The 15,767-nt window shown below is 37.6% G+C and overlaps 2 protein-coding genes and 1 pseudogene across 2 annotated transcripts; 2 read left to right on the top strand and 1 right to left on the bottom strand.

The window, feature by feature from the left end:
- The first annotated feature begins 357 nt into the window (after nucleotides 1-357).
- Nucleotides 358-1,743, top strand: LOC136283151 (sodium/potassium/calcium exchanger 5 pseudogene; annotated as a pseudogene).
- Nucleotides 1,744-2,240: 497 nt separating this feature from the next.
- LOC136283150 (sodium/potassium/calcium exchanger 5-like) lies at nucleotides 2,241-4,221 on the top strand. The gene is made up of 2 exons (XM_066171502.1): nucleotides 2,241-2,482; nucleotides 2,804-4,221. The coding sequence occupies exons 1-2, from the start codon at nucleotides 2,241-2,243 to the stop codon at nucleotides 4,131-4,133; spliced, it is 1,572 nt and encodes a 523-aa protein (XP_066027599.1). The 3' UTR covers nucleotides 4,134-4,221.
- A 568-nt stretch (nucleotides 4,222-4,789) lies between these two features.
- On the bottom strand, nucleotides 4,790-15,727 carry LOC131787936 (AP-5 complex subunit zeta-1). The gene is made up of 25 exons (XM_059105013.2): nucleotides 15,666-15,727; nucleotides 15,440-15,577; nucleotides 14,862-15,054; nucleotides 14,300-14,346; nucleotides 14,071-14,168; nucleotides 13,608-13,720; nucleotides 13,258-13,321; nucleotides 11,841-12,467; nucleotides 11,672-11,709; nucleotides 11,373-11,538; nucleotides 11,065-11,140; nucleotides 10,176-10,278; nucleotides 9,518-9,601; nucleotides 9,369-9,435; nucleotides 8,821-8,950; nucleotides 8,471-8,557; nucleotides 8,026-8,148; nucleotides 7,405-7,540; nucleotides 7,126-7,203; nucleotides 6,905-6,955; nucleotides 6,701-6,751; nucleotides 6,169-6,240; nucleotides 5,949-6,028; nucleotides 5,507-5,554; nucleotides 4,790-5,313 (listed from the first exon to the last, which is right to left on the bottom strand). Exons 1-25 carry the CDS (start codon nucleotides 15,710-15,712, stop codon nucleotides 5,244-5,246), a joined length of 2,787 nt encoding a protein of 928 aa, XP_058960996.2. The 5' UTR covers nucleotides 15,713-15,727; the 3' UTR covers nucleotides 4,790-5,243.
- Between the last annotated feature and the right edge of the window lie 40 nt (nucleotides 15,728-15,767).

Genomic DNA, 15,767 nt, shown 5'->3' with positions numbered 1-15,767 from the left:
TGGAAGGTGTCAATTGAAAAAGGTCCCTAGCATATCATTATTATGTGCTCGCGGTTTATATATTTATTCACTTCCTCGATTCTTCGCTAGAATTTACACAAGAACAAAACACTTTTCTTGAGTGAAGGCCAATGGTAAATGCTTTCAGCAACGATTTTTCTCGAGAGATCGATTTTTTTTTTGTCGGGGCGTTGAACTCAGAAACTGAACTTTGAGTTAAAATTGAGGTCAACAATGTTTGATACGGTGATTATTCTATGCGGGGCGTGATAAAATAAGGTCAAGGCCGCAGGCTGAGTTGTTTGACAAGAAAGTTACAGGTGTGAACGAGGTTATGTTTCGGGATTTCGCTCAGCAAGTTCTAAATGACACACATCTAAGTGAAGTATGATATGGTTACCGCGATCTAACCAGTAAGATATGGATCTAGTGTACCATGATAGCTCTCTATCACTCGTCGCTAACGAGGAGTGTGGAATAAGATCCTGCAGGCCTCCAAGAATTGAAGAATTCCCTCCTGATCTGTTCAACCAGGAGCAGAGATTTTACGGTGGAGTTACGTTTCATCTTCTAGTTTGCCTCCATATCTTTTGCGCTTTGACTGTTGTCTGCGACGACTACTTCGTGGCATCGTTGAACCGAATCACCAAATGTTTGGGTCTTAAACCAGATGTGGCCGGTGCTACCTTCATGGCTGTGGGAAGCTCGGCACCGACACTCTTTATCTCGATAATATCGACATTTTTCACAGAAGGAGACATCGGCCTCGGAACAATAGTTGGCTCGACTATATTCAACACACTTTTCATCATAGCCTTGTGTGGTATTGGCGCTGGTTTGACGATGCGTTTGAAATGGTATCCGCTTTTTAGAGATTCTACCATGTATGTAATTAGCGTGATCATCTTGATGATTTCGATTTACGATCGGAAAGTTCATTGGTATGAAAGTGCCGCGTTTTTCATCTCATACTCTGTTTACATTATTGTGATGTATTTCAACTCAAATATTGAGGAATGGTCCATGAAATTGAAAGATCGGATAATAGAACCCAACGCCGAAGCAGATTCTGAAGCTGATGAGAAAGGTCAAGATACTGAAGCTGAAACTTTAGAAAATAATTCCTCCCACGAGGAAGAAAATCGTTTTAAAACACCAAAAGGATTTTTCTCAAGGATAGTTTGGATTTTCACTTTGCCTTCCATAGTTTTATTTTATATAACAATTCCAGATTGCCGTAAGAAGGAATGGCGAAAATTTTACTTGGTAACATTCACAGTTTCGGCCTTCTGGATGGGTGGGTTATCGTACATTTTAGTCTGGATGGTTTCCCTCGTGGGATTCACTTACAATATTCCAGAATGCGTCATGGGCATGACATTCCTTGCTGCGGGCAGCAGTCTCCCAGACGCCATCGCTAGCTTGGTGGTCGCTAAACAAGGAAGCGGAGATATGGCTGTATCAAATTGTATTGGCAGCAATGTTTTCGACATGTTATGCCTTGGAATTCCATGGATGATCAAAACTACTATAATCACTCCGAGCAGTGCAGTTCACATTCAAAGCGAAAACATATTTTTTACTTCAGGGATTTTGATAGCTAGTATCATTTGTACAGTGTTACTGATAGCTCTTAACAAATGGCGGTTAGACGAGAAACTAGGTGTTATTTTTCTTGTTATGTATTTGATTTTTCTTGGTATTGCTACATTTATCGAAGTGCTGCCTTGTTGCTGAGCGCGGAAAAACGGGTTTTGAAATAACCCATGCTAGCAGTAGGTTAACAGACATGGCTCAGTGGCGGAAATCGAGAAGATTTTGATATGTGTCAATAAATCAACTGTTCATTTAGTGGCTGAGTATTCTATTATCTTTTCCTACCATGAACCCTCAACCATGTTAACCCCTGAATACTCAGAAGGGATTCACATCTAAGGCGTATGATTTTCGCGATCTTTGGGCATTTATCGAATCATGATCACCTGCGATTTAAAGCTTTCGTCACAAATTAACGAAAACCAGGCATAACTTAGCAGCTCATTTGTTGAAAGCAATGAAAAAAACTGCAAGGCAGATTTTATGTCTCTAATTCTCTTGACTTCCCTTAAAATTGTTCGAAAGTTTAAACCACAGCTGATCGAGACTAAGGTATCAATTGTGATCCGTTGTCTTTCAAACTTTTCTTCATTTCAGGTGTAGCTTGTCCTTAGAAACAGATGACAAGATAAACCCTTACAACAATGGATCGACTTCCCAGGAAACTCAGCGTCCTTCATCATATTCGTCACGTTAAACGGCACTTCTTCAACTGTAGCAGCCACAAAATTATAAATGTACTGCAGTATGAAACGCTGTTCTCACTGCAGCAGAGGCGAGAAGGAGCCGTTGTTATACACACCCTGGTATGCCTATATTGCTTTGGGGCACTAGCAGTTTTGTGTGATCATTATTTTTGCGCGTCACTTGAAAAACTATGCAAACGGTGAGTAGTATAGTTATCTTTGGTTTTTGGAGATGAAAGAAAGGGATACGTTTTTGCATGATGTGTACATTTCAGCCTTTTTACATCTTTAGATTCAGCAAGCAACTGAAATCTTTGAGGGCAAACAGTGTCTGAAAACAATTGTAACTGGCTAACATCACTACACTTTTTGCTTCTAGAGTTCACAGATTAACTGTAAAAATGTCCAAAAAGTAATCAAAAAAATTTTTTGCGTTAATTTGGGAGGTACATTTACTAAGCTTTAGAAGTCAAAAACTGATGTTTTAAACTGATGTTCAAAATACTTTTTACCCGCTTTAGACTACGTATCCCGACAGACGTTGCAGGCGCAACATTCATGGCTGCTGGTAGTTCTATGCCCACACTGTTCATCGCAATTGCGTCCGTATTCATGGGTGAGGGTGATATAGGCCTGGGTACTATTATTGGTTCAACTATGTTCAATATCCTCTTCATATCGGCCATTTGTGGGCTGTGTTCTGGTATCTCCATAGCTCTTCGGACGTGGCCGCTTTTGAGGGATTCTGTGGCATACACTATACATCTGACCGCTCTGTTAATTGTCATAGAGGATAATATAGTTCACTGGTACGAAGCCTTGGTGTTTCCATTCTTATATCTTGGTTATATAATAGTTATGTGCTTCAATAAGAAACTCGAAGGTTTGTTTGAGAGAGTTTGCGAAAAGTTTTGCCATTTACGGAAGGGATTTGAAATGGTCTCAATGGAGGACCCCCACGAAAATGCCGTTGGGAAAGGCAATGGTCAGGAAGCCCTGGAAAAATCCGGGGAAGAGGATTTAAGAAACAACGAAATTATTACCGACAAAAGCAAGAATGAAATGAAAGACACTGACTGCGCTAGAGAAGGAAGGGGAGTCAATGATCCAGATACCTCCTCTTCTCAAGCTCATGGTTTTTCAGAAAAATCTCCGTTCGAAATTCCTAAGAGTTCTTTTCAATTAGTGATCTGGGTGATCATGTTACCTGTCCACGCCCTCTTCTTCCTCACAATGCCCGACTGTCGCAAGAAAGGTTGGGAGAACTGGTACCCAGTCACGTTTGTAGTATCCATCTTATGGATGGCCCTCATATCATATGTACTCGTGTGGACTGTGTCAATCATAGGCGAGACTTTTGATATACCAGAATGCATCATGGGACTGACACTATTGGCAGCTGGTTCTAGTGTCCCGGATGCTATTGCAAGTCTTGTAGTCGCTAAACATGGAATGGGAGACATGGCTTTGGCTAATTGTGTTGGTAGCAATATCTTTGACGTCCTCTGCTTAGGTCTTCCATGGTTTTTAGCCACGACTGTTGTTCATCCGAAAAGCGTCGTTTTAATTCACAGTGGACATGTAGTTTATACGTCTTTGTGCCTGTTTGGCACAGTTTTAGCGACATTATTCGTGATACACCGAAATAGTTGGAGATTGGATAAACGTTCGGGAGGTATACTATTGTTAACCTATATTGTTTTCTTATCAGCGGCTGTCATTTTAGAAGCTCTTCCCGGGGGGCCTGGAGGTCAGGGGGATGGTCCTAAGTTAAGTCCACATCACCCGGGTCACCTGCCAAATAAGGGCCTAGGGCATCACAAAAATGCTCATTTAAAGAAAGTCACGTGACAACCGATGGTTACTGAGTGAATCACTGCGGGCGTTTTTTAACCCTTTAACTCCGAAGATCTGATTGTTAATTCTCCCCTCTAACACAATTCTTGTGAATAAGTTATGAGAATTTAGTGTTATATCAAGATAACAACTTCTTCCAACTAAGTTTGAATATTCTCATTTCCTGTTTGCTGGATAATATACAGACATTATAGGGAGAAGTTACAAGTTAATGACTTCTGGGAGTTAAAGGGTTAAAAGATTCCTCTTGGGAGGTCGATAATCTGCACCCGAATAGAATCTTTGCTTAGCTACAGTCATTGCACCACGGCTTAGATGCCAAAATATCAATATCAAATTAGTTGCTCGAAAAGAGTCACTCTCATAAAATGCATCAACTGCTGCGAACCTCAACGGTATTATAACTGTAAAATTTACATGAAAACTCGAAAGCACCTAGAAAAAAGAAGTACCGGTATTGTTTTGGCCAGTGGAAGCGTCCGTGTATCAACTGGAATTGAAGCAAGGCTCAGTTGGTATAACATAATCAATATCATCATCATCATCATCATCATTATTATTATTATTATTATTATTATTATTATTATTATTATTATTATCAGCATCATTACAATTTTCATTATTACACAGCTGAGGGTATGGGGCAAGCAAGTGCGAAATCGATGTAATAGGTAGAACCAATGTATTAGTCGGAGTTAAATTTAATGAAAGAAGAAACAGGTAGCTTAAAGTATTTATTCGGATTTTTTTTTTTGCACATTGACAACCTAATATCTCTTCGTATACTCTTTATAAATTCATTAACATTGTTTTTCGAATGAATTTCCTAGAAATAATAACATACTTTGTTGTTGCTTTTTTTTTTACTCTCTGTAAATCAAGTTAAATTAAATGTCTATGTTCTGCGCATTCGTTAAAAAAATGGAGAGAAAAAAATAAATTATTTTTACCATCAGATTCAGACATTGTAGTTAAATACAAAACTATAGCTTAGGAGAAATTCTACTGAGTTTCCCAAAACTATTCTAACGCTCAGAGGTTCTACATAGTCAAACCTTCTGATTCTTGTTATAAAAGCCATGTGTTTCTATGATACTTTGGAATTTACGAGGAGAGAATGGTGTCACAAGTTCGTAACAGGAGAGATAGAGAAGCGTTTCGGTCTCTGTGCCACCTGAAAGAATGAAACAAAGTCACATAAAGAAAAGCTACAAAGCAGGAAACACTGTTGTGATAAACGTCAGACACTGAGTCATCGTAACGGCAAAGGGGGCTGTTCTTTGGTTCTAGAAGACACGCTCATGTCTAACATGGTTTAGCGAGAACGGGAGGATTGCGAGAGGCTTCAAAAATTATTTTTGACATACCTTCCACTGTAAACTTCTGAATCCGGGCTTAGGATCACAGGTGCCACACTAAAAATAGTGCAGACAAAGTTTTCTGGTTAGTTCATGAAACGAAGAGCTTTGTGAGCAAAGCTCGGTCGCGAAACCCTTTCACTCCCTATGTGCAGTGCGCGAAATTTCAATACAGCGCTCCCAGGCACGCAAGTGTTTATTTTACGGTCCTCAATAAGAGTAAGTGAATGCCTGGTAGGTAATAATGTGACACAGAAAGGTTCAAACTTTGCAGCTCTTGTAAACAAGATTCAAACACATCAATCGAGCCAAGGCTCGAAACAGGATCTTGCGATCCGTAGTACAGCGCGTGAACCGTATGACCATGGCGATTCTTCTTAAATTTTGGTAAAGGAAGGTAAGAAAATGGAGAAAACGTTGTGCAATAAAAGGCAATATTAGCAGTTCTTACTTGGGTAGTTTTAAAAGGTTGATAAGTTCTTGCGCTCGCAACAGAAGATCTGGGTAGCAGTCTGGGTCTGAAAGAAGCTCCTATCAAAAAAAGGAAACATTTTTGTTAATAGACATAGGTCCGTCCAAACAAAGTGCAAGATTACTTAAAAAAGCAAGGGAGGGCGACAAGCATTCCACCACAACGAGTAGAAGACGAAACAAAACAAGAACCAACTCACGGGTTTTTGCCGTACTACTTTGCTCAAGCATAAAATAGCTCTTTGGATTACATCCTGACATCTCGAAGCAAGCTACAAGAGAAGAAAACAAGAATAAAACAAGAATCTCTTTCACTCCTACAGCTAAGGCCGTAATAAGTATTCTTTACAACAGACAGTGTATTTTTAAGTAATTATTTCTGGTTTCGTCGATTAACTTACATCAAATTATCAACAAAGATTGTACTTGCTTGCCATCCAGAATTAAATTGTATGGATAAAGAATACTAAAATCTATAAGAGGATGTCCTAGTGAAACACCCAATTCACCGTACTTCACAGTAAAGCAAGAATAGTAAAAAGTCATAAGAATACCTCGAAAAAAAACTACATTGATACAATTAAACTGATGAGGTACATTATCATTTGGCTCGCAATGCACTCAGTCACCTTGGATCGTGAAGTCGAAAAGTGATCATCAAAGGAAAGCGATAAATCAGTTCTTGAGAGAACCGAGATACAATAAAAAAACTAACATTAACTCAAATCTCACCTTGGCGAGTGTTGTCATTAAAACTGAGACAAGTCTTCCGCTAAAAGACACCTGAGGAAAGAGAAACAAACTGTTGAGTGGCAAAAGAGAGAGGAGAACTGATTTACTATTTACACTCCGCAGCTCATTTCCTCAGTCCTTAGTAATTACGGGGGAGGTACTTTGCTAAGAAGGGACAAGATCACTAAAAATGATGACACATACCTTTCGTGGTGCGCTCTGCCCTAAAACTTCATACGTCAAAGCTTCAAGTGCCTTGTAAATAAAAAAATAAATAATTAAATAAAAACAGTGATAGTTAGAAAAGCTTCTAAATATTGAGTTAAGATGAGCTGCGCCTTGAAAATTAGGCAGAGTTGAAAAGTTCTACAGATGAAAGAGGCAATATTATTCGCTTAGTCATCAAACAGAAAATAATAAAGTACCTCAAAATATTGGACGATATGTTGCACCGTGCATCCACCATCATGTGAGGACGACGCAAACTCGCCAATCACCCAAACCTATTAATGTCCAATAAAATTATGTCAAGTACGTCTTCTTCTTTAAGGCAGCAGCTAGATAAAAAAGCTCTTAAACAGAGACATTAACAATAATAATAGTCGCAAATAAGCTGATTAGAGTGCTTTCAATCTGCTGTCAAACAACTTGAATGGATTTTTCTTCATCAGCTAAAGTTCCCTTTTTCATGCTGTTCTACTCACCAAGTGAACAAAGAAGTTCTCTTTGGACGGCCCAAGGTTCTTAAGGCCGCTGACAAAGTCCATGATGTCCTGTTGAAACTTGACAATCAGGTTTGGGTATTTTTGACACAATTGTACCAATCTCTCTGATAGCAACCTAGTAGTAAGTATATCACTGGTGTGAGCACCGGCTTTAATCAAGATTTATCAAGATTTTACGACATCTATAGCATTAATGGACGGCTTTGACCAGTGGATAGGAAAGTCTTGTCACGCGATTGAGTTCATCCCTCTTAACTCGTTCCTGAGTGACGTCACATTGCTTTAAAGCCGAGCAAAAACATTCAGTGATTTGACACAGGCTGTGTAAATATTTCCTATATAAATCAATTTTTGATCGGTGTCGTAAAACGCAGCCAAAGTTGGTCCAAAGTCCAATCATTACAAAGGAAAATATAACATGTCAACTTCCTAAAGCGCGGGAAAACAGCAAGGACAAAAACACAAATCTTTTCAGTTTTGCATGTGATTGGATGAGGGGGGACCCGTTTTCCAAGAAAATTGCAGGGCTTAATGCAAAAAAATATCTCGGAATACTGTCGCACTATATTGGAAATTGCTCAAAGCACAAAGAATACTCACTCGTGAATCTCTTTGCGGTAGTTTTTCACATGATAAAGAAGGCCGACTCTCTCCAATATAACTGGTACCATTCGGCTAGCAGTCTCTTCGTCTGCCTCTTCCAGGATAGTCGAAAACATCACGCTAAGGATAATTAAATTGCAAATATTATAAAAAAAACTTACTGAGGAAAAAAAAAATAAGGGAGGAAAACGCATGACTGCGCTCAAAATTATAAACCTCCCTGCACGATTGGTTCTAAATCAACTGCAACTTGGCACGATTCTTTAATATATTTTTTAAAAAAATCAATGTGTCAAAACAAATTCAAAGTGAAAAGAATTTTCATATTCACGGTATGGCCTGCGGTAATGATTTAAGGGGAGGGGGATGATGTGAGGGTTATTTCTACGATCAAAATTTCATAGGCTCGATACGTTTTAAGCCAGAATCGAGAGCTCCTTACTTCAATAAAACCGGAGAAATTTGAGCAGATACCACGACGCGAGGTTGCTCCAGCCTGTCTTGCAACAAATGGTGAAGTGTCGAAAGTCTGCAAAACAAAGGTTAATATGTCATATAATAAAACAACATCCTAGTTTTCTGCCAACAGCTTTACATAAATGTCTAATTTCCTTTATTGCACGGCTTTTGGAGCCGGCGCATTCTTAAAATCACTCCGATAGTTTTCTCTTTAAATCAAAACTAGCACCAGTCTTGGACGTGTCATCATGCACTGCTGGGTGCTTTTTTTCAAAGCAGTAAAATGCATTGGTAAACGTTCCTTCATCTAAATATTAATAAATTTGTTCTTACTTATCTATAGTATCGCCCTGTCCAGCTTCAAGTCTCATGATAAAACTAAACAGAGGTTTGTATTCCGGCTCCAAAAAATAATCCACAGAAGACTGACTGAACACCATCTTATCCCCACTGTTTGCTCTTGCTGCCGGTACCAAACAAAAAATAAGAAATTAATTCTTCGAAGCGTTCTTCTCATTACATTTTTTGATATAATACAAGGTCCCTTTTTGTTTCGTTCATGGAGGCGGACCTCCTCCTCTAATGGCACACTTTTTCCATTGAGGTTCTACTATACTTTTCAAGAGCGGGGTTCTCTATGATGATCTTTGTTGTAGCACCTGTAAATTGTGTTCATGGGCGAGACACTTCACTCTATTATTTCCCCTCTGTGTGCGAGAGAACAGTGCAAGAGCTTTATTTCCGTCGTAACCCATTATACTGGAAGAGCCCTCTGATTGACTTGGGTTACCCACTTGAGTGAAAGTTCTATGAATTATTAGGCGCAGATCAGTATGTTGGTAAAAAAGAACACTGTCACATACACTACTGACATACTGTACCTTTTGTAGCCCATGATGTACACAGAGCAGCGGACAAACAAGGCAAATCCAGCAGTGTGTGAAACATCTGTAAAAAAAATCAAACATTGCTTAATGACTTTTAATATATTTCTTGATTGAACAAGGGAAGAAATTTCAACAAAAAGTACCTCAACAGCTGTGTTTTCGTTCAGCATGGCTGGAAGCATTTCCATGAATTCCTTTACATATGTGCGAGGATGCCAGGCCAAGATCTGCACAGAGAAAGACAAACACAGTTACAAGGGGAATTTTCAATTGAGTGTATTCTGGGATTGCTAAAGAATTGCAATGGTTCTTCTTCGCTAGGCTTTGTAATTTGCCCAGAAACCTCGTGCCAAAACTACAACCAATCACAGTTGTTTTCCAACGTTTAAGGTTGGTCATGGGTATTTACTTCTTACTGTCTCCTTGTGATATTCCCCTTCAACTTTTGATTGAACGTTGTAATTACCAGGGCTTTGGTTCTTTATTCCAAGTGGTTGAAAACCATTTCTAGTAGTCTCAAGCCATTTACTTAACTTTTTACACTACTAGACGTGACCACAAAGGGGTTTTTTTTAAAAAATATCACAATCTTTTCCAGCAGGAAAATGATGAGAAGAAAGAATATTTATATCCATTAAGGAAATTGTCTGATTTCAACACCAATCTGACAGGGTAGAATTTGTGGAAAATGCATGGAAAAAAGAGCAGAAAATCGATAGGGTTAGGGTTAGGGTTTGCAGTGAAAGGGTAATTGCAGTGTACCTTTGAATAGAAAGGGATACTGTAAGCATCTCCACTTACCTTGAACAAGTTTGGAAAATACTTTGGAAGAATATTGGTTGAAATACAGAGTTTCCTCAGGTTTTCCAAGCAGAAGAATACAACATCAAATGATAGAGAAGAACTACAGAAAAGACAAAAAGATGTAGCCATTCTTAAAGTCAGACTGGTAGACCTTTAAAATTAGTCAGAACTGGTCAGTGAAAACATTCAATTTATAAATCAACATGCCTTTTTGCAGAACTTCCATGTAATTATTTCTAGTGACACAAAATAGTGGATAAAGTTTGGAATTTTTTTGTTCTGATTGGTCAGTTCTGATTAATGGCAGGGTTATCCATAGGACAAAAAGTCACTTTTAACAGCTGGTAAGTACTCTTGACTAACATTCCCAAACAATGCTAACATGACCTGTACATATGATCATATTTATCTAAATCAGACTTGTCCCTGACAGTGAGGAAAACAAAACGACCATACATAAACTTAACCCTTTAATTACCAGATCAAAATTGTAATTCTCCTTACTATCAACCATACAATTCTTTTAATGTTAGTTCAGAGAATTTAGTATTGAATCAACTAATTATCCCCAAATTGATATTTTTCTTTATTCTCATTACTTATCTGGTTGATATTGTATTGATATTGTAATGAGAAGTTCTGTCTTTGTCACTCATGGGAGTTAAAGGGTTAATCATTACCTTGGAAAATGTTCTAACAGAAAATCTTTATGAAATAAGGAAATTATTTGGCCCAAGAACAAGTTTTCAAATGGCCATGATGAAATTAAAGTTTCTTTTTTTATTTTGTCTTATATACTTATGAAAATCATCTCTTTGCAAGATCTTAGGTAACCAATGATCTTATTGTTGGTCCAATGATTCTGTGAATACATGGCACAACATACTTTGCATAATAGGAACTTAACACTGGACCCAGCAGAGTCTTACAGGCAGGTTCAGGATCAAAAACAACTGTCTCACCTGCAACAAAAAAGAATAGAGAATAGGAAAGCCATTTGAGAAATCAAATAATTTTTGATCAAACAATTTTTGTACTGCAGGGTCAAAAGAGACTCAAATTTCATTTGTTAAATTCTCACATTGGAGCTACCATATAAGTCTCATTTTGATGACCATTTTTGTGCTTGGTTAAACCACACTCCTCTCCTCTCCTTTCTTCTGAGCCAAACTGACAGATGTCTGTCCAACTCACCATGGTTCAGAAGAAACTGTACCACAGGAATCAACACTCTTTTCCATCTGTTGAAATCAGAGGTAACTCGAGCATAAAGTCTTCTTATAATCTCAATAAGTTTGGGAATCAAAGACTTGTCCGTGGAGCATAGAACATCCAAATTGTAGATAACTTCAACCAGACACTGTTAAGATAATTAAATGATCAAAAGACACCCAAAATCATTATTTTTCCTACTGAAATTTACCAGTTATTGTAGAAAATCATTAGATAAAAATACATTCTAGTATCAAAGCCTTTAACAAATGTTCACTTACAGCTTCAATTAACATAGAATCCTGTTGCTTGCTTGGTTCTATTGGAAAAAATAATAAATTTTACATGAAACTTTTATCATATTGATAAAATCAAACATAGCAACAAAGAGTTTAATCATGGTAATCCTGTATGCAGTTTGGTTTTTCATGGGAAAAAAACTACCCTTACTTCTTTCACTTTGTTCCAGAAGCCTCAAGCAGTATTCACAGGCCCTCTCTTTCAGTTCTTGTTCACCACTTTTCACTCCATGAGGACTTGACGGGAATAATTTTGAGAAACTTAAAGTTGACAGACTTCTTTTATGTTTTCCTCTCTTTGATGTATGCTGAGCCTGGTCCTTGGTACCAGGCTCTTCAGGATCACATGAAAAACTTAAAGGAGTCTGGGGTCTAGAATCACTACCACTTGACAATGACTGGTCATCTGTGGGGATAGTCAGGGATTGGCCAGGCATAGGGGACTGACTTAGCAACTGGCTCTCAGAATCTTGTGGAGAGGATCGCGACAAAGGAATAATAAAACCAGTGGATGACTGCGAATCAACAGAGATATTATCCAGACTTGACTGACTTTGGTTCAAGGCATTTTGAGAGGGTGAGCTGGAGCGATAACCTGGCTGACTGAGATTCTCCACAGAGCCTGAATTTGAGGCAGTTGAAAAGATCAGTGGTGATGCACCTCCCCTTGGAGAATTAGAATTTGAGATGGTATTTATAAACTTGATATGCTGAAGCCATGATCGCAACATGGAAAAGCTGTGGATGTTTAAGATTTGGTCAGGAAAAAAGTACTGTGCTGTGGAACAGAGTAAACAAACAAACAATGATTAGTTAAATGTAGGTCTTTTTCCCATGACTGCAACAAAAATGTTTGCTGCATGGATTGCTGCTCTCTCAAAAGCTACTGATAGATATAACAGATAAACAAAATTGAATATGGACCAACTGGAATTTAATTAGACCCCTTTAGACCAACTGGCCTAAGTAAGTAGGAATTAAGGGGGTAAGTTTCTAAAGAAACTGTGGTGCTGTGTCAATGGGGGAGTATAACAAGATAATTTTAGTTTAATCAACTGAGTTGTAAAGATGATGTACATTGGCTACATGAAGAGTTTCAAATCTGACATTTTGAGGGTTAGCCCTTTGTAATTCACTCTCATGAAGGGCTAACCCTCGAAATGTCAGCTTTGAAACACTTAAAGGTGGCCAATTTACATTATCAACTCAGTTGATAAAACCAAATTAAGTGGGATCTAGTTTGGGGTTTGCATTATTAGGTACTAAAACTAGACTCATCAGGTATCTTTAACAGTCATGTAACCACTTAGACTGCTAGATGGAGAAAGTAACACAGGCACTATAGGTCAGAGTAAGTCTCTTTTCCAACAAAATAAACTACACCATGTCCTTATATCAAGCTTCACAGTGAAGCTTGGTGCACAGTTTATCAAGTAGCCTCTAGATATACAGCAGTTAAACTTGAACATGTTCGAGAACAGACTTTTATTAGATTAAAGCACTACAAGCGCATTATATAAAAAAACAACAACAACAAATTATTAATAAATTTAGACAAATGAGCTTACCAATACTCAAGACTGTAAAAAAGTATCTTGATGATGTTCCATCGACCTCTGTAACAAGTTGGTACTATAAAAAAAATGACAAGTGTTTCATTCTTTACTATAGCTGAACCACATACATACCATAACAAGGAAATACCAAAGACTGTCATTTTAATAGAAGGTGCTTAAATGAAATAAAAGTTTAGGCTTATAAATCCTGTTAAAAGACACATCACACAAAGGTTGTAGTTTTATATTCAACTAATGATGAATGAAAACAATAAATTAATACAGATCTATTGTATAAAATAAATAATTATATATAATACAGTTTCTTTCAACATTAATTTTGTTCAAATTATATTACCAACCCCCTTTGATTTTCCTCCTCCAAATATCTGTCTCTGATAAGGATTTGGTGCTGATACTGTGCTGGCATTTTTCAGCCAATTTGCCATTTGACGACTCACTGCTCCAGCATCATCTGTGACATCAAGTAAACATGTCAAACATTTCATTGTTTTCTCATTTTCCAGTTAATCTACTTCCTTTGTGAATACAGTTGAATTACTGGAATGAGTTTTGTAAGGTAAAGATCTTGTAGCTTGTAGTTTTTCTAACTATGATAAAAAGCTTTCTGTTACTTAATACACTATTTTTATTATCTTAGTGTTTAAAGGAAAGTTGCTCAAATTGGATTCTGTTTGTTCATTACAAAATGCAAGTCAAGTCTAGAAAAATTTTAAAATACCAAAAACAGCAAAGGAATTAAAAAGAATAAAAAATATTTCTGTTAATGAAGCATTTCACTTCCAAATATATACTGATACAAACCTTGGGATATCAAGTTGTCATCTGCATTTATTAATATTTGTAAAGAACCTAGTGACAATGTTTGTAACTCCACAGGCACCCCAGGTTTTGTTAGCCATCTGCAAGTTAAGACCATTGCAAATCATATTAAGTACTTGTACATGTCTTAGCATCATTGGGTCACAGAACTATTAGTGAACAGAATGAATCTCATACCGTCACTTGTCATTATTAGTTTTTTGTTACTTACTGTACAAGTTGTGGAATGTATTTTGTCCAAAAGCCTCGCTCCTGGCCCTAAATAGTGAAGCACATATATGTCCAAAATAACAAGTGACAAAGGCTTTCACTTAAATCTAAAGCCCTTATAAAATTTGTTGTGAGGGGGGAGGATTAGAGTTCACTCTAATGCATGATTTCTTAAAAGAACTTCTATTAAAATAGCTTAACATAACTAAACAATTAGGAACTATCAGGGAAACTTAACAAATGGCTGCAGCAGGGAAGGGAGTGGTCCTGTTTTAACTTGCACTCAGTTCTAGAGGAGAAGCAAAACAGCTAAACAGCTTATTCCTGCAAAACCATTGAGAATTGAAGATAACCTCTAACAACTGTACTAGTCAGTCTCAAATTCAGACATTTTCGCAACAGTCAGATGTTTATCCAGTTTTCTTCAGTTTGATGAGAAGAGTCTACTACCATTCATTGTTCACATTCACTCACAAGAACTGATCCATGAATTGATACTAGGATCTTAGAAGTGATTGGGTAATATACTGCTTCATTGAATCACTCACTTTTTTACAACATACCTGAACCCATGCCAAGGGTAATATTATTGGTATATTCTTCTGCTCCACTGGTGGTTCCACATTAGCAATAACAAGCTGACTTGTTGGAGTAATCTCACGTAATATAGCACTGCACAGAAGTCGTAATCTTTTGGGACCTTGTTGAGGTTCGCCAGCAACACTTTGTAGCTCATTAATTAATTGATTTGATAAACTGGTGGAAGGAAAAGCACATCAAATAATCCTGTTTTACCCTATTGCTCCCAAGATCTAATTAGAAATTCTCCCTTCGAGATGTTAGACCAGCATATTACATGAAAATAGTTCGGAGAATTTTGTAGTACATCAACATCACACCCCTCCCATTGATAAATGTGTCTGTTTGCAACGATTTTTTTTCCGAATATTAATCGATGTGGTAAGGATTCGGTAAGTCACATGCTGACGTAAAACTTAGATTTGAATAATTGTATAAGCTTAGGTACAATTCAAACAAAGTTCGACTGACATCGTTCACAATCTTTAACTTGATTTTCATCCAATGAGTTGAAATAGAGATAAAGGACTATTTGAAAGGAGGATTATTTTACAGTAACTACCTTCTCCTTTTTCTGGTGGCAGCCAACAACAAATACAGTCGCCTTAAAGTGTTTAAACACTCATTGCCCCGGTCACGACTCTGCAAAATTCCAAGAACTTTAGCGCAGAATTCTTTGAAGTCAGTGTCCTGTAACAGCCTATAAAATGGACATGACTCTCATAAATACTTAAAGGTATCGAAAGATACATGGTTTATCCAGCATATATTCAATCATCATATGTTACCGTGCTTGTTTCACTACGGTAGAAGGATCTTTAAACTGATCCGCCATATTGAAAACATCCGGTTGAGGATAGCCGCTGGCTATTACAAAGCATATTCCAAGG

Source organism: Pocillopora verrucosa, chromosome 8, assembly GCF_036669915.1.
Source record: "Pocillopora verrucosa isolate sample1 chromosome 8, ASM3666991v2, whole genome shotgun sequence".
NCBI classification, from domain to species: Eukaryota; Metazoa; Cnidaria; class Anthozoa; order Scleractinia; family Pocilloporidae; genus Pocillopora; species Pocillopora verrucosa.
This window is presented reverse-complemented; position numbering and strand designations above follow the sequence as displayed.